Below are 26000 nucleotides of genomic sequence, written 5' to 3'. Positions count from 1 at the left end.
TTTATAGAATATTATTAGTGAATTGTTTACAATTTTTTGAAATATGGTTTAAGAAGCCATCTCTATAATTATAACAGCTATGTCATTTTGGATAAATATACATCACATTATCCATCTCTGGTTGTAATGATTAAATTATATTTGAATGGACGGCCATTACATATTACTCCTATCGTATATTTTAATAAATTTTCAACATAACCACAAAACACAAGTTATGCTTATAAAAACAATTGTAATAATAATAAAATCCGCAAATATCTTTACGATAAGCGAGTAAGCTTCTCTCTTTGCATAATTGTGAATGTTTATACAATGTATTGTGGCGAACTAAGAAAATTATTTCAATAAATTATATTTGTAAATATGTATACATTATTGTAAATGCACAACATAGATGAAACAATAATAATATATTACACAGAAAACATATTTTAATATTGAAAATAGAGATCAAATATTTTGACCATCATCACATTTTCGTCCTCTAGTGACCGATGTAGCTTTTCATCAGGACGCTAGCGGGCTCAAAGGTATATATCCATAATGGGTGCTTTATGAAATTCCTCTATTTTCGAGTAAAAATATCTGCCGTAAATAAATACTTAAAGAAAACACTGGATTGAAGGTTGATAAAAGATAGTACATTTGTTGTAGTAAAGTGCTACCAAAACGGCTATACCCCGCTATAGCGAAGTGGGGGCCGGAGAAAAAAATATGAGCGCCGTCCTCCAAGTCTCGCCGCGTGCATAACGCGCGGTACAGCGATTTCGGTAGCACTAATCTATTTCCAACATAGATACAATTATAAATAAAAGACAAGCAAGAATCATGATTTTAAATGTTAAAAATACCTGTTAAGCATTTTCAATGATTATTTAAGATCATTTTGGCTAATATTCTTGAAAATTAGTAGTATGATCTACTATACAAGAATTCTCGTTAATAAAGTATATAATGCACAATTATCGTCTACTTTATCTAACTGCCTGTTAACGTGGGTAGTGTAAAATGCCACCTCTCGTCAGTCGCCTGGTACAGAGGTGCTCGGGCCCGCACGCCGCTAGCCGTGGGTCTCTGTGATGGATCTTCGCTTAGCATCAGCTTTAATACTTCAGTCTGCAACATAATATATCACCTAGCATAAATAATTATAATATATATATTGCAATGCAATTATAATTAACTAATCAAAGTAACCCGAAAAACTACACTAATAATCAATAAGACACTTTTCTAATAGTAGATATTTACATAAATATTCCTCCTTGGTTGTCTCGAACGTAATAATGTGTCTATATGCATGTAAGCGGATCTATTCAGCATAGCACTGGGTTGAATAGTATTATAATGTTAGAGTGAGAGAGAGACGTGTCCAATAAATAATCGTCAATCCGAAATTTAAAAAAAAATAAAATGACTATATCGAATTATATAAAAGTAAGTAAATGAATTTTTTGAATCCTATGATGGTTTTTTTCTTTTACTTTACTACAGTTTTTACATTCATTTTGCCCTAAATAATTCATCTATGACAGACAAGCATTCATACTGCAATTGAACGATTTAAAAAGAAATCTGCACTAGTTATTTTATTTTCTCTATTCTATACATATTACTAGGTCCAGTTTTAACACATTTTATTAATTATTATCTGGGATATTGCACCTAGACATTTTTTATGCTCAAAACAATACGAAGATTTCTGGAAGAGGCACCTTAGCACGATCAGTTGATAACAACGAATTGTTAAAGCGGTCTAAAATTGTATATAGGTCGCCTACACACGGGGCGCCGGCCACAAGGATTTTCCGTAATTTTTATAAATTTCGTTTTGTCCAGTTTGGAAGCCATAGCGGTCAAATATACGCGGCGAATCTATATGAAATTTATAAAAATTTCAAGAAATATTCACCATTCGAACTTGTTCCGTTAAAACGAGGATCGTACTAGATAGAAGCGTTGCTGGAGTTTCTTCTACCACTATTTCCTTCAGCGCTTACGCTTTCCGAAGTTATAATACAGTTATTAACCATGTAATAGCAACAGTCGAAGTCAAGGTACGGCGCTCTTGGCGGCCCAAAACGCGAAGCGGGTATTATCGACAAGTGACTAGGCCGAGATCGCTTCACGAGAACCTTTGAGTTCAGTCACTCCATGGAACGTTCGCGGAAATGATCTTAGAGCTCGACAGCTTCCCAATTCAGTTAAATAGTAACATGCAGCAGCCCGACCGAGGCTCCCCCAGGGGGGCCTTCGAGCTTAGCTTTAGTCTATGGGAAGAACAGGATTATGTGGGATTCCTACTCACTAAAACCTACTACTACCGCCGGTGGTGGCCCTTTGTGCTTAATGAGGGACCGCGGTATCTTCCAGTTCAGGACCACCCGCAGTTCGCACTGTGTTATTTAGGATAGCCCGTCCAGGGCTTTGCGTTATGTGCTTAGTAATACGCCCTTACAATAGTAGTACCGCTCTCACAAAGTTAGTATCGTCTTGTACCAGGCTTGTTTTATTCACTTATTCGTAATATTATCTCCCATAAGACAATTTTCAATAACCATTTGTACACCATGAGAAGAATATTAGTGTCCAATTTGATAGAAACTAGAATCAGATTGAAATCCTTTAAAATGGTATTCCTCAACTTAAAACTAAGAGGCTTCCAAACGCGCCCCAGTCTAAGAAGAGTCCACAACGAAATAGGAAGGTCTTGTTTGAGGCCACTTTTCTGTAACTTATTTCCAAGATCAATTGTTCACAGTTTAATAGACTTAGTATTCTTAAATTTTTAATAAGATTATTAAGAGACATGGGAATATATTATAATATTGTAAACTTACTTCTGCTGGGTAGGTCTGAGGAAAGGGGTGGGGGAAGCAACCTTTGCGCAGACTCAGAAGGCACGTGACGCGCTCCGACTCCGTGCCGAAGGGATGCAGCAATTCGAACAGCACCAGCCCCAATGAATAGATATCCACCTTGTAGCTATACGGTCGCCCCATCAGCTGCTCCGGGGACATGTACAGATGCGTACCTATAAAAAAATTATACTAAGATGTGACTGTAACGTGTTATAAAACTATGAAAATTATATTACAACTAGTAATTATACAAGATCAGTTATAAGTGTAAAATTTTTAAATCTATATTAACAGAACTAGATTGAGGATTTTTTTAAATATCTCAACATACATACAGCATGATTGGAAATAGGTGTAAAAACTTTAAAGAATGTATAGAATAGAAAGAACTATGAAGATATATATAGTTCATTTACAATCAGTTAATGTATGGTACTATCCAAAAATCTATGGTTTCAGAAATAACAGATAACGTATTGGTAGCATATATAGAAAAATATTTTTAAAATTCTAATTGCTATGTAATAAAATTAAATTTTGTTTACTATCTGTCCCTGCATACTTAGTACTGACTTTCCAATAAGTAAGAAATAGTAAATTAATATAATCCACTGTGATCAAAAAATAAGGTGAAATAATCATTTAAAACTCCCAGGCATTAGGAAGGCAGATTAATCGTTTATTTTTTTACTTTTACACACCACAGATAATAACTGAAAAAAAAATCAAAAACAATTCATATAAAGGTACAAAAGGCGTTCTTGTCGCTCATACAGTTACAAATACTTACACTTATATATATAGAAGCATATATACAAACATACTTATATCAATACATATATATATACAGACACATGTGCACACACACACGTACACAACTATAAGCGGAGAAAAATTAATAACATAAATAAGAATAAATAACAATTGCTACATTTATATTAATTATTACTCCTTGGTTGGTAGAACTATCAATAACGTTTGCTGACAGCCTATTTATTAAAAGTTGGAATTTTATAGGGATCCGCCGAAACCATTTTTAATTAATGTCTTGTGTCTCACAAGCGTCAAGTCTTGGATTTTGGTCGATGTCATACTACTCGATTCTTTTGGCTCCGTGCGAATTCAGTTATTCAGCAAACTCCAGAGGCCAATGCGGGGACGCCGTTTTCACGATTGTCGATATAAAAACCGAAACGATTCTCAAAAAAGCGTTGATAAAAGTGCGATTTTCGGACGTAAATAAATTTGAAAAGAAATAAGATCATTTCATCAAGTATCACAATGAGAATTCGCGTGCAACGGGTTATAATTCACTGAGACACACACAAGCAAATAAATTAAGAGCTAGGTATAGCAAGTCTTACCAACACGATAAGTATGTCTGGTGTGCATGTTAATTTCAGCTGTGGGTTCCCCATCCTGCGAGTTATCCCCCATGGTGGTAACCAAGCCGAAGTCTCCGACTTTCACCCTGCCGTCCGGAGCGAAGAAGATGTTGCTGGGCTTCAAGTCACGGTGAATGAGCCCCGCTAGATGTACGTATTCCACCGCCGACACGATCTGACTGAACAATGTGTTCACCTACAAATGTTCGGGTTTACATTTTAACAGGCGACACCAACCTTCCATCAAACTACGTAAATGAGTTTTTTTCCGCCACTTTTTTTTTCTCAGTGCTATAAACTAGAAAATAGCAATAGACCAAGTTGAGGTTCGACTTTCTCAGGCGCTCTTGTGTCGAAATTCTAAATGGATATAATCGAAGAGTAGCAGATCAAACACAATTCTCCCACATGTGTCCCTTGAACATAATTTCCCCGGGAGCCCTCAGGTTCCTTACCTTACGTCTTAGACTAGGCGCCCTTTACGTCCTGCCACCCTAAACCCCTGAATTTGTAATTGCCACTAGTGCGACAATGTATTTCTGATTCCAAAAAAAATAGGATTTTAAGATGAATGAAATACTTTGACTGATCTATTAAATAATTTTATGTTAGTAATTACTAAAATCACTATTACTGAGTGGACCAAGCACATAGTGCAGGTCGCAGGAAATTGATAGATTCAGGCAGTGTAAGAACAGTCTTTGTGTCGATCTTTGAGAAAGGCTTATACCTTGCAGTTAGTTGCTGAGCTCTTTAACGAAAGAAGAATAAAAAATAATCAAGTTCAGCTCACAATCTCCCGGCGCGCGTCCCAGGTGCGATTGTGTCGAAGCCACTCGTGCAGGCTGTCTCGTCGACACAGCTGCATTTGAATGTACAGATACATCTTACTGCTGCTCGCACCGCTCGGACCTCCGTCCTCACCCTCACGTACGCACAGGTCTAACGACCAATGGCGCGTGTGACCCTTCTGCATAAACAAAACAATGTTCCATAGATAAAATATTTAAATAAGCACGATTATATATTACGTTGTCTAGGATAGAAAAGGATTTAAAAAACTTAAAAGCGAAACCTAGTCTTATGAAAGTAAAACTATGAAAAGTTCCTTCCACAACGCACATCATCTTTTTTAATTTACTTACAGTATTGCAATCTTTAGAGTATCTTTTATTTCTGTCCCCTTCTTTACCGACAAACCTCATACCAATTGAGCATATAATCAAATTATAGTAATTTCATAAAGGTTCCCTTTATATAGCAATGGCCATATTTGTAACTATCCATTAAATACCAAAATCATATTGATGGCGTCTCATTCCTATATAATATTTTACATTTTCGAACTTAAAAAAGAACCTTATTATATATAAAAGTACAAAAAGATATCTACGATTACAACACGCATTGGTCTATGTATGAAACTTTTCAAGTTAATTTCAATTTTATCTATCTTTCTATAATATCTATTAATATACAGGATAACATTGAAAGGGTGAATTTATGGCACATTCGCTGTCAATTACTGTATGGTACACACTATCCAAATATGTTTTCAGAAATAATAAATAAATTAATTATAATATAGTAAATCAAAGCATTTATTAAAATTGATTATTAGTTTATTATCTGTCTCTACAGACAGTGCATTGCAATAACTTATTAGTCGCATTCCAATAAAAAAAATACTTTAACGCATTTAAAATTGATTAAAGACAAAAAGAAATTATGTGAATTATCATCTTATATATTACCTTCTTCTTTCTTTGATGCAAGCTGTCCTTAACATATCCCTCAGATTCCTTAACTTTATCCAGTATCTTATTGGACAAGTCTAATCTCTCCTCTAAATGTCCAGTTTGTCCTTCATTTTCAAACACAATAAATGAGTCATCATCAGTATCTTTATTTTTGGACAATGTGTGTTTGGTCTCACCGCTGTGGGTTCTTTTAGAAGGTTTGGAGTGAGCAAATACAACGGATGAGTCTTCATTGTCCCAAGTTTGAAGGTCTTTGGATAACATGTTTGGAGGCTCGGTACTGTTCACTTGTGTCTGCGATGAGTCAGAATGTTTTGATACATTCTCATCAAATATAATACTGAATGAGTCGTTGCAGCTTAGGGACCTGGTAAGATTTTATTTATATTGTTTAAGAAATTATCTAACTTGCTGTTTATAGACTTCGTACTGCCAGAAGATATTGACTTACAGCATTCCAATAGAAAAAAAAATGTCATGTCAAAAAATGTCAATCATATTTCAGAGTGACTACTTTATTTATTGTTCAAATGTGCACTAAATAAACTTATATTCTGATTGATAGATACTGAACAAAGTGGCTGTTACACGACAATATAAATAAGCAGCAAGTAAACTGTAATGATCAAAGTTCGAAGCGAACCGTCTAGTGAGATAGCTTCCAAGTCATTATGTTTTAAGTAAATTCTTTATAGTAATTTTTTTTTGCACAGCAAGTGCCTACATTCCCGACTGAAATACTGAAGAAATTCCTCCTGATACGTTAAATTCAGAATTAAAACTATCACAGCAAAATGAAATATTGTATATCACAAATCGCCATGTAGCATAAATAAATAAAAAATAAGAAAATGAATGTAAAAATCAGTAATGACGTTCTCAAATTTTGGCATGGCTAAGTTAAATATGGTTTCATTTTTAAATAAATAAGTAACGTGTAACAAACATAACATAATATGACAACATATTTTGTTTTGTGAAGACCACAATGCATGATCTAACAAGTACTGTGAGTAGTAAGGTTCATCACCATCATTATCATTTCGGCAGTGAGGTGACCACACCTTCGTCAGATTCGCACTACATTAATAAAGGAAGCATGTTTCATTTGCACATTTTCCAATTTTTAGTAATTTTAGGAAACATCAATTTCTACAAAAGTTTTTATTATTGTTACCTAAGACGTCTGGGTTCACTGAGCTGCTTCTCATAATCCAGGGCTTCGACACAGTCGTCTGTTGGTTTTTGAAGGTACAGCATCACACTGTCGCCCTTCGGCGTGGACTTGGCACCAACAGCGTGCGACGTATAATCTTCGCTGCTTACTAAAGACATACCACCTAACTCTCTGCGAAATTAGCATATTATTAGGGCGATCGGAAAGTAATGTCGTTTCTGCGCATGTCGATATGTGATTAACATTTGGTAGCTCATCACATACTTGCAAAACGTTGTATACTAGATGGCAAAAGGTTGTTGATAATAAAGGTGAATATATTGTTGATTAAGAATGAAAACTGAATTTAAATGTAGTCATGTGATTTTAACTTAAAACGCGATATTATTTTTCGGTCCCCCTAATATTTTAATTTGAAAGGTCCATCATTTAATGAGGTCATAATACCAATCCGCTTGCTTCTAAATTACTTGACGACGTCAATATAGTTAAAAGATTGAAGAGAAACTATGGGCTTTGATTAGACAGACATTGGTCTCCTGTTCTATTAAAATCCACGCACACATAACATTTCTAATTGTAGTTTTACTACTGATAACATATAGATAGTATATATACACGCAAGAAATTGTAGAGCGGTAATTTGAACTAGATTGAGTACTATATAAAAATACTAAATCTATATAACACACAATAATTACGATAAAACGTACACTCTGAGGGGGCTTATACGCTGTACTGTGTGACGAACTAAAAGAACGCACACTAAATAGTCGTACTTTTAGTATCGCAAAGATCGCAACTATATTTCACAAGCGTTTATTGCCTGCGCTGGCGCATCGGTCAACTTCGGCTATCTCCGCCTCGTCCGCCGCTCGCGATCGTTAGCTGTGCTCCGGCGCTAGACGCACGCTTAGGTAATAAGCCTTGCATTATATTCTTTCGGTTTGCCGTAAAATAGTATTTCTTATATTTAATGTTTTTCTCTTTGGCTATAATTTGTTTCTATCTCTTCCTATTTGTACTGTGCTTAATTCTAAATTAAACCGTTTATTAGTGAACTGTATTCTTTGTTCTTTCTCATATAACTATCGAACTTATTAGTAAACAAACAGACATTATTTTTATTATTATTTTTATTAATTGTATATAATAAGGTATTGCAAGCCAAGCAATACGATAACGATATTTCATACTTTGAGCAAGTTCCCAATCTCCCAAATAATTTTTTTTTTGTTACAATTTACTAAAAAACAAAGCTTATACACTAAATCATAATAAAGATTTTCGTGCAATTATAATGAAATAAAAATAAAACAGTAAAAACACATAAAATCTCAGTAATTAGTTATTTGAGTGGGATCCTTGTAATTAGAAAGGGATGCAGCCAGGTAAACAATTTGGAACAATGCAAAGAAATCGATTCTCAAAAACAAGGAATATATTACTACTGCATTCGTATGCTAATTGCCAGTGTTAGCCAATAGTTTTTTTTATATTTGTATTTTAAGAGTGAACAGATTTCAGACCAAATCCGTTTCAATTCCTTGTTAAAATATGGTTTGATAACAATACAATTTAAAAAACAATACAAATGCCACTGCCGTGCTCAATATTAGATTTTTTATAATTTAATATTTTAATAATTGTTGTAGATATGGTCATAAGTAAGAACAGAAAAATCTGAAAAATAATCCAGATTGGATCCTCACAGTAATCCTGACACGATGATCAGTGTGTGATCACATTGTGGCAAAGTTGCGTACCTCATGAGGGTCGCATCCCTCTGCTCCTGCCAGTATGGCGGCGGCTCCTCCAACCACGCGTTGAAGTACCTCACTATGTTCTCGTGCTCCAGCTTTGCCAAAGCTCTGACTTCTCGCAACACACGTTCGCGTTTCGACTGACTGTAAAGTAATATATATATATATATATATATATATATATATATATATATATATATAAATGTTAAGGTATACAGACACCTTTAAAACAAAATGATTTTGCTTGTATTGAAAGACTACGCTATTTCGCTAAAGCTTCCACGAAATTAACATTATACATAAAAAGACAGTTTAAAAGGAACAGTAATTATAGAGAATTTAAATGTATGTTCTATGTACGCGTGTGCGCCTCTGTCTCCCTCTCTTTGTGTGTGCCGGTGTAAAAAAATATGTGAAACAGTCATGACACTGTGTATATGTGTGCAAACATGTGTTTGTGCTTTGTATGATAGATATATCCATGCCAATTTCAACTTTATTTTTTATGAAAGACAGCTCAATTCGCAATAACGCCTTTTGTGGTGACGCAACACTAACTGAACAACGATATAATCTATTATTGTCTGTTGTAAAATTTATTTCACGTCAAACAAAAATATTATCAATTATAATTATTATAATTGTAATTATCCGCTCGTGGCGCCTGGCTTTAAACGTGTATAAACCGGTACTATTTTTACTTAGGTTTATTAATAGCACCCAGCAACATAACATTGACGCAGTTTGATACACAATACCTTTCTTTGTGATATTGAACATTCAGAAGACAAATGACTTTGTTAAGGTCGTCGCAAAAGACTGAATGAGGGCAGCTTTTACTCGATCTTATTGGAAATCTATGGAGGAGCCTTATGTCCAGCAGTGGACGTTACTAAAAATGATAATTATGATTCAAAATTAATAATATTATTCATTATTAAAATTTTATAAAGGATGTGTACATTTCTTACCGTTTAGGCAAAGTAATCCTCTTCACAGCATAAGAACAATGATCGATATTATTTCTAGCCTCGAACACAACACCGAACCCGCCCTGTCCTAAACATCTTAACGGCGTAAAATCATTCTCGTACCTTCCAGAATATTCTTTACTGCTATTCGAACGTGGCCTTTCATAGTGTCTTTCCACAACAATAACCTCTTGGTTCATTGGCAACGGAGTGGGCGGACGGAGCTTCGGTGCGAAGAACTTCGGCAATATCAGCAGATTGAGTAGTAGAGCTGTGCTAACTGTTAAAAGGAATACTTCCTTCCACCAGAACCAAAGAGAGTACACGTGGACGTGGACATGGTGGTGTTCGAACTGGTCGTCGCTGTTGTTCGGGAGGACAATGTCCGGAGTCTCGTACGTGTCATCTGACACCTGGACTGCCTGATCACACGTCTCTTGGAGGTAGAGAAAGAAGCCGTGATTACCTGAAACAATAATTATTCCATGAAATGAGCGGGTTTTTTCAAGATATCTTTGAATTGTCAAAATATTGACGTAATGTACATTTAAACATATATATGCCCACTGATAGGCATACACCTCCCCTAAAGATCGGTCTTATGCAGCCCATTTCCATAGATTTATTTACACCATAAGTCTTTTTCAAGTTTGCCATAAAACTATTATTATTTGGCTCATTTTTAAAAAATATTAATTTTTAATTTATAATTGACACATTTAACAAACTGCTGTATAATAATAATAAGTATACTTTTATTAATGATGTAATTATTTAACATTTTTTACTTTTTGTTCTTATTTATCTTTACTTTTATTTCTAAACAAATATGCTATTTTGGATGTTATCCGTTTCTTTTACGAAAATTCTGCATGGTTTCATATTTCAAAATTTTTTCTTTATTCTTGTTTTCGAAATATGTAGTTTTCGTTTCCCAATTTCCCTTATTTCTTAAATTTTTTACATAGTCTACGCTACTCTACGCTTAAAACCAAAGGGGCCATTACATGTAATTGTTGATATGTAATATGTATAGATATATACTAAAATAAATATATGACATTTTTTTTTGTTTTGGTGTTATTAAATGTTCCAAAACATTACTATGATTTATATGTAAGACTAAACTTAACTAAAAATAAAGTTTGGGTTAGGTAAAAAATATTTATTATGGGGACTGGAAAGTAATGTCGCTTTCTTAAGTTAAAATCACACGACTGCATTTTTAACAAGTTTTTATTTCGTATCAAAAATATATTCACCTTCGTTATCAACAACCTTTTGTCATCCAGTATACAAATTTTCAATGCCGGAGCGGTAAAAATCAACCGGTTTTTCTGTGAAATATGACGACAGAAACGACTTTCCTTTCCGGTCTAACTAATATTTTTTTAATCCTGGCTATTCTTTTTTTGGAAAAAAAAATTATAACAGTAACTTGATGCATGAGTTATAATCCTGTTGCACTTTAGTTAACTATAAAACATGGTAATAAAATGGCAGCTATAAACCCAACTTTATTTAATGTAAAATTCTTTTTATTACCTGTCTGCCCTGGATTCTTGTACAGCGTGACAAGCGATAAGGTGTTTGGATCAGGATCCTGCACGGTCAGAGCCGTGCCCGTCTCGCTGGTAAGTTGACGGGAGTTTTTCAATTTCCAAGGCACAGGTTTCGCAGCCACCGATGTCTCCAACTTCTGTGCATACATCAGACTCTCTTGGATGTATAGCTGAAAATAAAAGATGTTTTATTGTACTATACCAAATAGGACAATGAGTGGTTCAGCTAGATGTAAAAGTAGTAAGTTCTTTATTGTTTACATATAGAAAAGTCGCTTACGGTAACATCTAAGAGGAAAAAACAAAAATTTGCAGTAAAACGTTACAGAGAAAACGTAACATGTTGCATAAAATTGATTAAGTTATTATAATGTAATTACTTTTAACCCTTTCGCTGCAAATAGCGCCTTCAGGTGCTCGGCTATAGATGCTTTCTCACAGCCGAACATCGCCTTCTGGCGCCGTACATTATTTTACATTATCGTATTAATAATTGCATGATTATGGTCATTAATTTGTTTGTTACCAATGCGGCAGCTGCATACGCTTCCTGTGCGGATATTTTGTCACATAACCAAATGCGTGTCGTTCGAATAGACAATCTACTATCGCGCCCGGTTGATGGGAGAGTAATTCATTTTTAGGCGCTTCGCAGCGAAAGGGTTAAAATTTAAAGAAGTTACGCATAAGCTATCCTATCAACTGATTTTCGTTTGACTTTTATTTATGGGACAACCTGTATCACCAACTTTCATTATATAGAAATATCTATTAGTATCAAATAAACATAAACAGGCAGAGACTATTTTCAAAATTAAAGTTGATTCAATAATCAATGGCTTATCTCAGTTATCCAGGAAGATACACATATATAGTCAATTTAATAAAAGATTATATAATTTACTGGATGTATTCTTTACATGTTTTATCATATAGCACTATATAGCAACGAGAATTTTTATTGTAGTAATTAAATATCGTCGTCGGCGTTTTACCCCATAAACGCATATTTCCGCATAGGTCTCCCCTAAAGATATTTATGGGGGGATATATTATAATCGCCACGCTTGGCAGGCAGGTTGGCAATCGCAGTGTGGTATTATTACGCACAGGACGCTGCTGTACATCTTTTGGAAACTTATGAGCAGTAGCAATTCTATATAATTAATACACAAAGCGTGAATTATATAATATTGAATGCCGGTAATCGAACCCGCGACCAACATTCGCTAATGTCAACCCTTCAACGCCGGGCCGCCACTACTCATAAAAAGGTATCATTTTATATTTATTCATTCAACAAACAACAGGTGTATGTGTATAAATCTTTGTTGTTAAACTATTAATATATGTGTTATGGTGGAGGTTCTTCCTGGTTCTTCTCCATCTTTAGAACACCTTGCGAAGCAGTGTAGAATAAAAAAAAATATGTTAAAGAAATAGTTGACGATCAATAAGAGTTCTGTTAAAGGTTCCAATGTTGAATAATTAAATTTTAACTTTACATTTAAAACATTGTAAAAAAGTAACAAAATGCACTTGAGTTTCACACAAGAGAAATAATGCACTACAATGGAAGCATAAATGTAAATATTAGTCATACACAAATGTACACATGTAGTAGATGATTACATTTACTTTTTATATGTTAATCATATTTAATCTGTTCTTATCTTATCTGTGTGCAGTCGTTTTAAAGTGATAAGAATCTAATTGTCTTGATATAGAATTACTCGTGAGTATTATTTGTATGCAATTTGTTTATATTTTAATACATCCTTATTACAGTTACATTGTTGCCACTGCTGGGGCAGAAAGTAGCACTCATTACACCACATATCCCTTGTACACAGATTAATTAAAATAATTATCCTTGCAGGGAATGAAACATGGGCTATGACACAAAGCCATACCCGTTCAGTCCTAGTCGTCGAAATGAAGATGCTTCGGTGGATGTGCGGAGTAATAAGCCTCGATAAAATACGCAACGAGTACATTCGCGGTAGCCTCGGGGTACGTGACATCGCTGATAAGCAACAAGAGAGTCGGCTCCTGAATACATCGGGAATATCGCTATGGATCTAAACATTTCTGGGTCCAGAAGAAGAGGAAGACCGAAAACAAGATGGACCATCTGGCTATGGTATCTACCATAGCGAAAGACATGACTGCCTGCAAAGTTTCCGCGAACGACGTGTCCTATCGCGCGAGGTGGACAAAGAAGATAAGGAAAGCAAACCCCATGATCAGATCGGATTAATAATGTTCAGGAGAGAGAGAGAGAGAATTATCTTTGCTGTTATGATAAGTGCAAATATTATAGTTAACGCAAAATTTATACTTATATTTTCTTTAATTGCAAGCTTTAAGTTATAAACATAAGTCGACCGCCACAGATAATTAGCTGACCCGACAGATGCTGTGCAGTCCTTTAATTATAAATAACCAAGTAGCACCCTAATAAATACTAAAAAAAATACTACAAACAGCATTCTTCTTCTTTTTAGCCATTATACACTCAATGCAAGATGTCGACCTCCCGCAAAGACCGCCACTATGACCAGTCTTGTGCTGCCCATAAGCAACTACTCGCGACCTAAGCTATGTCATAGATCAAACTTGTGGGAGGCCTACCCGCGCCGCGTCTACTGTCTCGTACCCTAACGATGTGCCACGCCCACTGTCACTTTACATTAGCAATTGTTCTAGCTACGTCAGTAACCTTGGTATTTCAACTGGTCTCATTTCTGATTCGATCCCTAAACAAAACTCCAAGCATAGCTCTCTTCATTACTCTTTATTTGACTTTGAACCTTCTTATAAAGCTACTTCATAGACCATAGAGCACTATCTCTGTCGCACACTAACTATGTGACGTTTTATAAATCGTTCTATTTCGTGCGACAGAGATAACGTTCTACGATGCGGAAATTAGCCGATTGTCTCTTTCCAAAGGTCGATGTGCAATATTTATCACCGGGTACTAAAACAGATATTATATTTCAGGAGTGAGCCAAACTGCGGCTCGCAAGCCACATGTGGCTGTTTGACCGATTGATTATCGAATTATTTAAATATTTAAATTTATATTACCTATGTTAGCTCCTGGGAAATCGAAACAAATTACTGGTGTGAATATTATTATAATTATTCCTAAGATATAAGAAATCCTAACACCGATCACTATTGATTAAGCGACATCTTAAGTATTATTAGGCGTGCTGTCATATACGTGTCCAATATATCTAACTTCAATTCACATATTTTTGTAAAAAAAAAAAATTCTTATCCATGTTTTATACACTAATTCAAATGCGGATAACAAAAAATTTAAAACTTCTAAAAAGCTTGCACTATCAGAGCCTGGCCACCTCTGTTATATTCAATAAATGTATTCAGTACTGACCTGCCGATCATGTACACCAACATACAAGGATGGGGGTAAGGGTTCAACTCCTGTGAGTGCTTGAGCTGCCTCCCACAGTACATCCATGTGCTGCAAAGACCCATCTTGTAATCGCCACATTCCTGCAACCGGAGCTTCAAGCTGTAAATATAATATCACTTAAATAAAAACATAAGAATGAAACTTTATATGTATGTACATTTATAAGTACATCAAAAGATGACTGGATGTCAAAATCCATTACCTAATGCATAGTAATTCTTACATAGTAATTCTAACTATTATGTTACTTAGACGGTTTTATTTATGTTTTATTTATTGTTTTATTTACATATTGTCTTCATTGACCTGGAAAAAGCTTTCGATAGAGTGCCAAGACAACTTGTATGGCAAGCTCTCAGGTCTCAAGGCCTCCCCGAAAAGTATGTCTCCATAGTAAAAGACATGTACTACAACTGCGCGACCCAGGTGAGAAGCCCGGCAGGACTCAGTGACCCGTTCGAAGTAACAGTTGGCGTTCATCAGGGATCCGCACTTAGCCCATTATTATTTAACTGCGTCATGCATTACCTCACAAAGGATATACAGAATGCCTTACCATGGTGCCTTCTATATGCAGATGATATTGTTCTTGCAAACAAATCAGCGGATGATTTGCAGAGAGACCTGAACCTATGGATTAGAGAACTAGAATCCAACGGCCTCCGCATAAGTAGATCCAAAACGGAACACATGCACTGTGCATTTGCACCAACACCAACACAAGGCCATAGCAATCTGAACATCAGTGGCATTCCAATACCATCCGTCACTAAGTTCAGGTACCTAGGGTCGACCTTAAGTATCGATGCAGACTCAACCGCTGATGTCAAGAACAGGGTACAAACTGCATGGATGAAGTGGAGGGAAGTGTCAGGCGTTCTATGTGATAACCGTATGCCCATTAAGACCAAGGGTAAAGTCTACAAAGCAGTTGTCAGACCAGCTATGCTCTACGGCTCGGAATGCTGGACTGTAAGTCAGAGACACGAGCAAACACTTCATGTCAATGAGATGAAGATGCTTAGATGGTCGGGTGGCGTCACTAGAATGGACAAAATACGGAACGAATATATGAGAGGTTCGTTTAAGGTAGCTCCGATCCCCAGCAAATTACAGGAAAAAAGATTACGATGGTATGGCCACATTCAACGGAAACCAGATAACCACGTAGTAAAAACTGCCTTAAGCCTCCCAGAATTCCCAAGAGGGAGAGGGCGTCCAAAAGCTACGTGGTGGTCTAATATCAGAAAGGAACTGGGAACCCTTCAACTTGATGCAGGGACAACCCAGGATAGAGTGGCCTGGCGCAAATTGATAAGGAGACCCGACCCCAAATAAAGGGAAAAGGGAAAGAAGAAGAAGAAGATGTTACTTAGACGGTTTTATGCAAAATATATTTGATTTAAGTCAAAATCAACATTCATCATATCAACCGATAAATGTCTTCTGCATGGATAGGCCTCCCCCAAAGACTTCTACGACGACCGCTTCCAGCGTCTTCCCGCCACCTTGACTATGCTGTCAGTCATCAATCAAGACGGCTCCTACCCAAGTTACGTCTATTAGTTCATGATCGCCACATCGTCGATACAGCTATTTATCTATATTTACTTTCATAATAAAATTTAAAAATAAATGATATTTGTTATTACTTTATGGTCGGTCAGTTTCACTATATACTTTGACTATTTTTTAATCTTTATCTGTTTTATCTTTAGTCAGCCTAATCATTTGGCATTTGTGTAAAAATATCGGATCACCAAAAGGAGTTTGTCAACATAGCCGTCAGCGGTAGTCTTGTGTACTTTTTTATGATAAAAGCATCAAATAAATGAATCCACAAAGAACACATGTCAACATGTCAAAATAATTTACATTTAATGTTAATTGGTAACCTACTTTTTGTTGCCAAATTGGATTCTGTGACCCCGGGGTCCTAACAGCAACAACTCCTTCAGCCATCGCGACACTAACAGAGACTGGACTGGGCGGAGAACTGGCGCCCAAACATTCCCGTCGGCTTATTGCCAACTGGTGTTCCCCTACGCTAAAGTTCCATCTGCAACAAATAACTTTTTAGGAATTTACTAATGAGTTTGTTAGAAAAATGTCTTGGGGAACAGGCACAAATAAAGAGATATCTAATACCTATGACAAATGATAATGTGATGCCAGTTTATGCTTTATTAAATACACATAATTCTCTTTTTAGTTCTTTTCCAAAATAATTTGAAATAATGGTATTCACCACTAACAATATTAATATATAACAAGATTTTTACTTCTTTACTAATATTTTTTAAAAAAAAACAGCAGCTATTAAAAGACAACAAAAATCAACTGAGACCATTAATAATAAAAGAAAAAAAAGTGTACAAATTTGTACACCAATTTTAATTTTTGTTTTTAAATACTTATTTAATATGGCTTTTATTATTACTTTGCATGGATTTCAGGTAAAATATTTATCTTATAAAATCTTTTAAAGTTGATGAATATATCCTCAAATTTACTGTAGGAGATAGGTTGTTGAGTAAATGTTCGTCGAACTTATAAGAAGCACTGTATTCAATATTGCTAGTAGATCGTTGGTAATCGATTTTGTTCTTAATTCTCTCCTAGCTTGTTCCTATACCTCTTTGTTCTTTAGCTTCTCTTTGGCTTCTTTACTGCCACTATATTTATACATTTTGCATAGTACAGCTCGTGGGTGAGTGAACCCGCGCAGGTTTGCGTGTGGTAGGTATTGTGCGAGCGAGACAGCACTAGGGATTAATGTTTAACGCACTATTGGTTGATTGGGCGATCCCCATATTACTATGTATCACATGTATTTTTTAACACAATTTTTTTTGCATGATTTTCTAAAGAACTTATCTACTGTGTAAAAAAAATTAAGTGTATAAGTAATGCTGAATAATGTCAATATCAACAAATATTGAATATTTTAATTTTTTATTTGAATTATTTTATGTATAGCGTGCTTACTTTTCTTGTCCAGAGCGTGGCTCGAGCGCACGAACTGTACTGGAATGTCGCCGCAAAACTAAAACATCACGACCAGCTCCAGCAGTCTGTTGCTCGCTGCTACATCCAGAAGAACCACACTCATATATTACGACACCAGTGTGTGCATCTATGCCCAACCATAATGTCTCTTTAGCACCTGAAACAATAAATAATCCAATTAATGACTTTGTTACGATTTGTATCAGTGGCGTAGCTAGGGGGTGGCGAGCGGGGCGGCCGCACCAGGCACCACAAGTAGGTGGGGCACCAAAGTTGTAAATAATTTTTTTGAATTTTTTTTTCGAATGATGAATAATGAAATGTTAAAAGAAAAATGAAAACCATAAATTAAAGTAAATAACATAAAAATAATATCGAATTTTACTATTTTTATGCTTAAAAAGTTGTTAAATAATATGAACATTAAAAAAAATAAACGGTTACAAATTATAATATACACAGTGTTTAAGCCCTTTCATTCACAAAACACATAAAGTGTTTTTTAAAAGGGCCCTTAATGACAAAATAATAAATTATTACATTATTGCAAGATTATTTAATGATAAATAGATTAAATATTCTTGCAATAATGTCAATAGAAAATGAACTAGTCGACACTATTGATTTTGAAAATGTGATTGATGACTTTGCAGACCAAAAAGCGAGGAATGTTCGTTTTTAAATTTTCCCAATAAATTTGATTAAAATCTAATGTTATTTTATATATATTTATTATTATTTTCAACTAAAAAAATATATATATTAACTACATTTTGTTCTGAATTTTGAAATTATTTAGACTCTTTGGGGGGGGGGGGGGCACCAAGTTCCAATCTGCCCCAGGCCCCAAATACCATAGCTACGCCACTGATTTGCATACATTCTGAAAAAAATTGTTTTAGTTAATAAGCAAGGGAAAACATGTGTATTGATGCAACATTGGTGGCCAGATGTATTAAAGAAAAAAATCAAAATGTTCTTTAGTAGTAAAGAGTTAGTGTCTTATTAAAAGACGTTTGTAACACTTTATCAATTTATTTAACACACGAACAAATTTTTATTAGCGCTTGAGTGCGAGCAAAAAGGACGTGCATTCGTCGTAGGACTCTGGGGCGCAATGTGCTCTGCGACCGAGTGAAAGCGGGCAATAGAACAAAGGCGCAAAAGAAACAAAAGTAACAAAAGGTCTGCGCCCGCGTCACCGGTGCGTGCATGTGCCCGCTGCACTAATTCGGCACACTAAGTTCGCCCGTCGGCTACGCTCGCCCACAAAATCTTACACCTATTATTCATTCAGACATCACATCAGTGTATATACGACTCCCACAGTACTCCCCCGCTGAGACCGAAGGTCACTGAGGTCGATAGTGGTCTGGAAAGCGGACAGTACGTCCCGATCTGGTTTTCCTTACTGGAACGGTTTCTTCTGTCAAAGTGGGGTTGATATTTTCAGGAACGGAATTGGCTAAAGTCGGAGTCTGCTCGGTTCTGGTTTGTGGTGTCGTGTTGTCATCTCTGGTCATATATGCTGGTTTCAGTCGATCTATGGTAACGGTGGACTCTCTTCGTAGTCGTAGTGTTTCGCCGTACTGCGACCTGTCCGCAGCACCATACATGTCCATGTACGCTTCATCATATGAGCTAACACTAACGTCGGTTCGATTGGCCAGACTCTGAATCTTGTAGATAGGTGTGCGTAGTTGCGCTGGCGGCTGCGGTTGTGGTTGCGGTTGTGGTTGCGGTTGTGGTTGCGGTTGCGGTTGTGGTTGCGGTTGCGGTTGTGGTTGCGGTTGCAGTTGTGGTTGCGGTTGCGGTTGCGGTTGGGTTGCGGTTGTGGTTGCGGTTGTGGTTGCGGTTGTGGTTGCGGTTGCGGTTGCGGTTGCGGTTATGGTTGCGGTTGCAGTTGTGGTTGCGGTTGCGGTTGCGGTTGGGTTGCGGTTGCGGTTGCGGTTGTGGTTGCGGTTGCGGTTGTGGTTGCGATTGCGGTTGCGGTTGTGGTTGCGGTTGCCATTGCTCCCGGTCAGCACTATGTTGACTTCTCCTCTGTGGCATATTGCTGATCCGCTCCGTCTGCATTGCGCTCTCGACTACCGCTTCTGGATTCCATCTTAATGCTTGCTGCGTTCGTTTCGGGGTCACCAGTAAAGAGTTAGGCGTCTTATTTAAAGACGTTTGTAACACTTTATCAATTTATTTAACACACGAACAAATTTTTATGAGCGCTTGAGTGCGAGCAAAAAGGACGTGCATTCGTCGTAGGACTCTGGGGCGCAATGTGCTCTGCGACCGAGTGAAAGCGGGCAATAGAACAAAGGCGCAAAAGAAACAAAAGAAACAAAAGTAACAAAAGGTCTGCGCCCGCGTCACCGGTGCGTGCATGTGCCCGCTGCACTAATTCGGCACACTAAGTTCGCCCGTCGGCTACGCTCGCCCACAAAATCTTACACCTATTATTCATTCAGACATCACATCAGTGTATATACGACTCCCACAGTAGAATAGGCTGTTACAAGCACTTTCAAATCGCCAATCAACGTTACATGACGGCATTACTAGCCATCCAGGAAATTACCACTGGTTTTGAAGGTAGTTCTGCTGAGAAAATTTTGTGAGAAACTCAACAGTTGCTCTTTACAAATATAGTTTAATAGAGTCCGTGACAATAATTAGCTTTCCGAGTAAGTATCAACAACATTTTCATAAATGCTAAATATTATCATAATATTGGAGAAACGAAAATTACAATGAAAGGTTGCATAATATATTCATGTAAAACTTTGGCATGCAATTGCAGATGTAGCTTTGCTATTTAATTTCTAAGTAAGAACTTGTATCTTGGCAATAGTTCAAGGCCTCTTTTAATATATTAATTCATAATGTATTTCATTGTAATCTATTAGTGTAACAGTATATGTCACATATATTTAAATTTTAATCTGCGCTGGATCTATTTCACAAGACTTACACCAGTTATAACAGGTATCGAAAAATTCACTGTTAGTGCCATAAAAAAAATTAACTTACCGGCAATTACTAAGTCATCAGAATACTTAAATGATGATGATAGTAGCTGTTCAGCATCAAATGGCAAAGGCTCAATGGTGTCACCACTAAGGCTGTATAATGAGCCACGTAATGATGGAACTAGACGCACCCATTTCCCTCCAGCTGTTAACTGTGAAAATTGGTACAGATATCATTGAAATAGGACCCACTCAAATTCGACTTAGTAAGAGATTGGCAACAATATCTAGTTACTTCGATTTATTTAAGTAATAAAACATGGTACATCCACTAATGGCCAGGCAATAAACAGGCTCATAATACATTATCACCAGCAGCAGTTTTGATGTTTTTCATTGTTTGGCACAAGTTTTAATGCACACTTAATTAGTACTTACTTATGTACTACTTATAGGCGGCAGAAGGGCTTAGCAAGAAGGTATATATTCATTTATTTCTATGTTATTGTACACTGAAATAACAAAAAAAAAACAAAGGAAACATAACAAAAAAAGCTTTTGTATTGCTCTTTTACCATACAAGATATGTATAATTTGTAATTTAAATTTTTTTAGGATATAAATATTTATGGACCCTGTTATGAAAAAATTATGTGGTGTATGTTTACATTACGTTATGTACATTTAAGAGTGAAATATTGTTATAAAAACAAAATACACTCAACTCTTGTTTTACATGGTTTTATTATTTATATAGCTTGTTTGTTTGTTTGTTTATTTATTTATTGACAAAAATTATTTACAGTTTAGATTTGGCGATATAGATTAACAAAGTTTACTTATTTCTAAAATTTCTATTTCCTATAACCCTCACACTAGGCTAAGCCTGTGTCGTGAGGATTATGTATAGATGAGTTATCACTATTTTTTTTTTTTTTTTTTAGTTTAGCCGATTTAAATCCAGGTTATTCTCGAGTTCGCCATAGGACAACGAGGCAAGCCAGTTTGACACGATATTTTTTACCTCGTAGATTTTCTTGTTTTTAATGTTACAGTGCATCGCCACTCTGTTATATGTAAACGCCTTGGCAAAGAGACCGTGGCGTTGCGCGAAGGCAGTATTCACCACTGGCATATTCACTCTGTAGACCCTTTTATCTCGTAGATATTTGTACTCATCAGGGGCAGATAATATTTTGCGGTGCGTCAACAGCGTGCTTTTTAAAACGTAAAGCTTTCTTACGCTAAGAACGTCAGCCTCTTTGTACAGTTTGTCTGTAGAATATTTATATGGCTTCCTAAGCATGGTTTTGAGGACTGATCTTTGTGCTTTCTCGACTTGGATCATGAAGGTTTTGGCAGCACTCCCCCAGCATGTTATACAATATGTTATTATTGAGTGGCACAATGCGTAGTAAATTGATTTGAGGGTTTCCCGATTTGCTACATCTCTAACACTTCTCATTACTGATATAATCTTTCTGACTCTTGACGAGAGAGCCTCTATATGGAATTTAAATGAAAGGTTTTCATCAATGTGAACTCCTAAATATCTGAGGCACTTCGTACGTTTAAGCGACTCACATGAACAAACTCCTCCAGGACATGGATGATGGATTTTGATAGAGGTTTCATCCGGTGCTGAGGCCGCTGACTTATGGAAACATATATATTGAGTCTTCTGCTTGTTCAGAGTCAGAAGGTTCTGTTCAAGCCATTGCGAAATAAGTATCATCCCTCGTTCAGTAGCATTACAGGCAGAGTTCCAGGAGGGGCCGTGGAAAACCACTGCCGTATCATCGGCGTAGCAAATAATCTTGGCATTTGTTAAGGGGAGCTCATGAATATTGTTAATGTAGAGGAGAAAAAGAGTCGGACCCAAGATGCTGCCTTGAGGAACGCCGAAATTTATAGAATGTTCCGAGCTAGTAATACTATCAATCTTTACACGCTGTCTCCGTTGTGTAAGGTAGCTTTTAAACCAATTTAAAGCAGTTCCACGAATTCCAACGTTCTCCAGTTTTTGTAAAAGTATGGGGACAGAGACAGTGTCGAAGGCTTTTGCCAAGTCTAGAAATACGCTGACACAACATTGCTTTTTATCAAGGTGTGATGAGACTGTATTGGTAAGTAAATATAATTGTAGGAATACCATAACTCCTAGTTGGTCCAGTCCTCAATATAAATAAAGTTAACGAAAATAAATATTTATTTGTATTTTTATATGGTTTGTATTTATTGACTAAATTTTTTCTGTATTTTAATTTGTATTTAACAAAATTTTTTTTTTGTTATTCTACACATGCTTAAGTAAAATGGATTTCATTACTTCTTCATAGTTTTGGAATAAATATTTACAGTTATATCATCCTACTTAATTTTTTGTAAGATGTTCCACAAATTCTAATCTTCAAACTCATCATAATAATATGAATATATTTTCTAATTTTTCTCATTTTTCATTGAAACAATAGCTCATGTTTAATTGTTACAATATTTATTTTTATTCTATATTATAGCTATTTTATTATCTTTTCTTATCTTAGACCTATACTGTTTTGTTTAATGACTAGCTTTGAATCTTGGTCAACCCTTTTTGACTTAGTTCTGAGTCTTATTCTGTTCTATCATATATTGTATATACTTTGTAGAAAATTCTATAAATATAGCGTGACATTTGTTGTTATCTGTGATGGAGGCGATGCTTCCTTCTTTAATCTTCTTCTGGGATGACCTCTATCATTTCAATTATAGGAAGTATACTGCTGAACGAAGGCCCTCTCCAGTATAGGCAACTTTTTAACACTAGTCAATTTAATCAAGAGCTGTGGGAAAAGTTACTCTACAACTTTTGGCAGGACTAGTTAAAAGTAACCAATATTAAGTAGATTTAAATGAAAAATACCTCAACATGGTGAAGATTTGACGACAACAATGGCTGGGTTTCAACATCCCACGCTTTAATCCCATCTTGTGTAGAGAATGCAGTCAATTTTCCATCAAGTGTACTCACTATTACTAAGCTGTAAAGTTTGAATAACTATTTATTTTGTTTGGTCAAAACTTAACATTATAGAGGGTGATTAATTATAGATGTAAAAGCTTTAAAAGTGTTTATTTGCAGTCACATTATATACGGTACACTCTATTCAAAAATCAATGGTTTTAGAAATAATATATAATTTAATGATAATAAAGTAAGAAAAAGCATTTTCAATATTCAGATTACTACATTTTAAAATTAATTATTATTTACTATCTGTCCTAGTTGACTTTGTAATGTCAGAAGTTGTACAGTGGCCTGTAACATTCCAGTAGCACCATATCATATTTTGGAGTGGTCATTTTATACAGATGATTAGGTTTAAGTGTATAAGCTCTAAACCATTTTGCCGACAATTGAGCTATACATTTACCCCTATAAAGCATTTACTCTTATAACCAATCACCCTGTATATAAGATATTATATGCAACTAGCATATTTACCTACAGTTGAACTATTAGCTTAATACAGAAAATACTTAAGTGAAAGGAATATTGAACTGGCAAACTAGGCCAGTGGCTGCAAAGAGAATCTCTGGAAACAAATCCTTGTGTTATCTATTAGTAAATATTTCAAACCTCATTTATAACTTCTAGGTCAAAAAATAAGTATGGACAAATATGCATATAAATATCTAATCTCTTACAGTATAGTAATTTCATAGTCCTTCATTTGTTCTCTTACTATTATTTGTAAGTTTTACATATGTTCCTCATATTGCCGATAATAAACAAAAGTTATAAAAAGTTCATTTAAGTATATATTTAACAGAAAAAATGATTAAAATACCTATATATTAATGTACAAACTGTTCCCTAAAAATATAGATAGTATATCGTCATATACGTCACAAATATTTGGTAAATATTATGCTTAGGTTAACGGTACCAAAGTTGTACAGTTACAGTTGTGTTATCGACACGACAAGGTCATGATTAATTGGATAATGATTGCTTGAAACAAGTAATCTTATTCTTATTTATTTACACACATTAGGTGGATAAGGTAAAACTATTCTAATTTTAGGATAACTTTGACGACCCACGAATAAGTTGTAATAATAATTGTAATACATAAACAAACCGAAGTTACATGTTTGAACAAGTTTTAGAAATTAATAACATCTTTAAAGATTTTTGTTATTAAACTCTTGAGGAAACTCACTCGTTAAGCGCACCGTTCACGTTGTGGGGATTACAGAACGGTAACTTCGGTATCGTAACATCGGCACGGAGATAAGAAACTAAATAAGTAAGCGCAAACGCTGCCTTCAAGGCAATCACCCGCCAATACCAATCCGACATATTATTATTGCAAAATTATATTCGGACATCTCAAACCGGAAACTCCTATTTAAAAGTCTATTGAAAATCTGTGTTAAAAATACTCGTATTTATACACAGTAAATAATACAAGAGCTCAGATGATCACTCACACACCTCCACGTAAACTGTCAGAATATTACATAAAATGTCATCTTGACAGAAAATTCTATCAAGTCAACAGAAATGTGTCAAATGTTTTTAACAAAATTTAACGGAAAAAGATGTTTAATTCTAAAATTAGTAAACTATACTGTATATGTCAGAAAAAGTGAATAAAAGAAAATATACAACTAATTTTATCGATCTGTGATAACAAGTTAAGGATGCGTTTACATAGAGTAAAATCAGATCTTTCGTAAGGATGGTACGAGCATTTTCTTTTGTTCGTGTATATATTGTTTCTGTTTAACTAACGATATAGCATATATTTATACTGATTTCTGTTTAAACTAATTTAACCATTTTATAGTAGTCAATTAACCAAAAAAGAAAGTTATGAGCTAAAAATTCAAGTTCTATTAGTAAAATAATTAAGGATTATTTCAACAATAAAAAATTGTTACTTAAGCATATTTAAAAAGTAACAATAAATAAACGTACCTAAACATTCATTTCAAGTCATTGACGCTCACTACAAGTAAGTAAGTAAAAGTGTAAAATATCGCATGAAGGTGCTTTGTTAACTCTGTCCAGCGAATATAAGATAATCAAATTACTGGTCTAATGGGG

At 35.4% G+C, this 26000-nt stretch overlaps 1 protein-coding gene across 1 annotated transcript; it reads right to left on the bottom strand.

The window, feature by feature from the left end:
* Nucleotides 1-560: 560 nt before the first annotated feature.
* LOC137920226 (eukaryotic translation initiation factor 2-alpha kinase-like) lies at nucleotides 561-25377 on the bottom strand. The gene is made up of 15 exons (XM_068763499.1): nucleotides 25111-25377; nucleotides 23808-23925; nucleotides 20964-21114; nucleotides 17919-18096; nucleotides 16830-16989; nucleotides 14889-15029; nucleotides 11466-11652; nucleotides 9921-10386; nucleotides 8953-9093; nucleotides 7187-7357; nucleotides 6004-6376; nucleotides 5043-5219; nucleotides 4229-4445; nucleotides 2844-3037; nucleotides 561-1119 (listed from the first exon to the last, which is right to left on the bottom strand). The coding sequence occupies exons 1-15, from the start codon at nucleotides 25248-25250 to the stop codon at nucleotides 982-984; spliced, it is 2952 nt and encodes a 983-aa protein (XP_068619600.1). The 5' UTR covers nucleotides 25251-25377; the 3' UTR covers nucleotides 561-981.
* Nucleotides 25378-26000: the final 623 nt, after the last annotated feature.

This window comes from Battus philenor, unplaced genomic scaffold (genome assembly GCF_028537555.1).
Source record: "Battus philenor isolate CCGP_79_NKW_IND1 unplaced genomic scaffold, ilBatPhil1.0.hap1 SCAF_18, whole genome shotgun sequence".
NCBI classification, from domain to species: Eukaryota; Metazoa; Arthropoda; class Insecta; order Lepidoptera; family Papilionidae; genus Battus; species Battus philenor.
The sequence above is the reverse complement of the archived record's forward strand: the minus strand, read 5'-3'. Positions and strand labels throughout refer to the sequence as shown.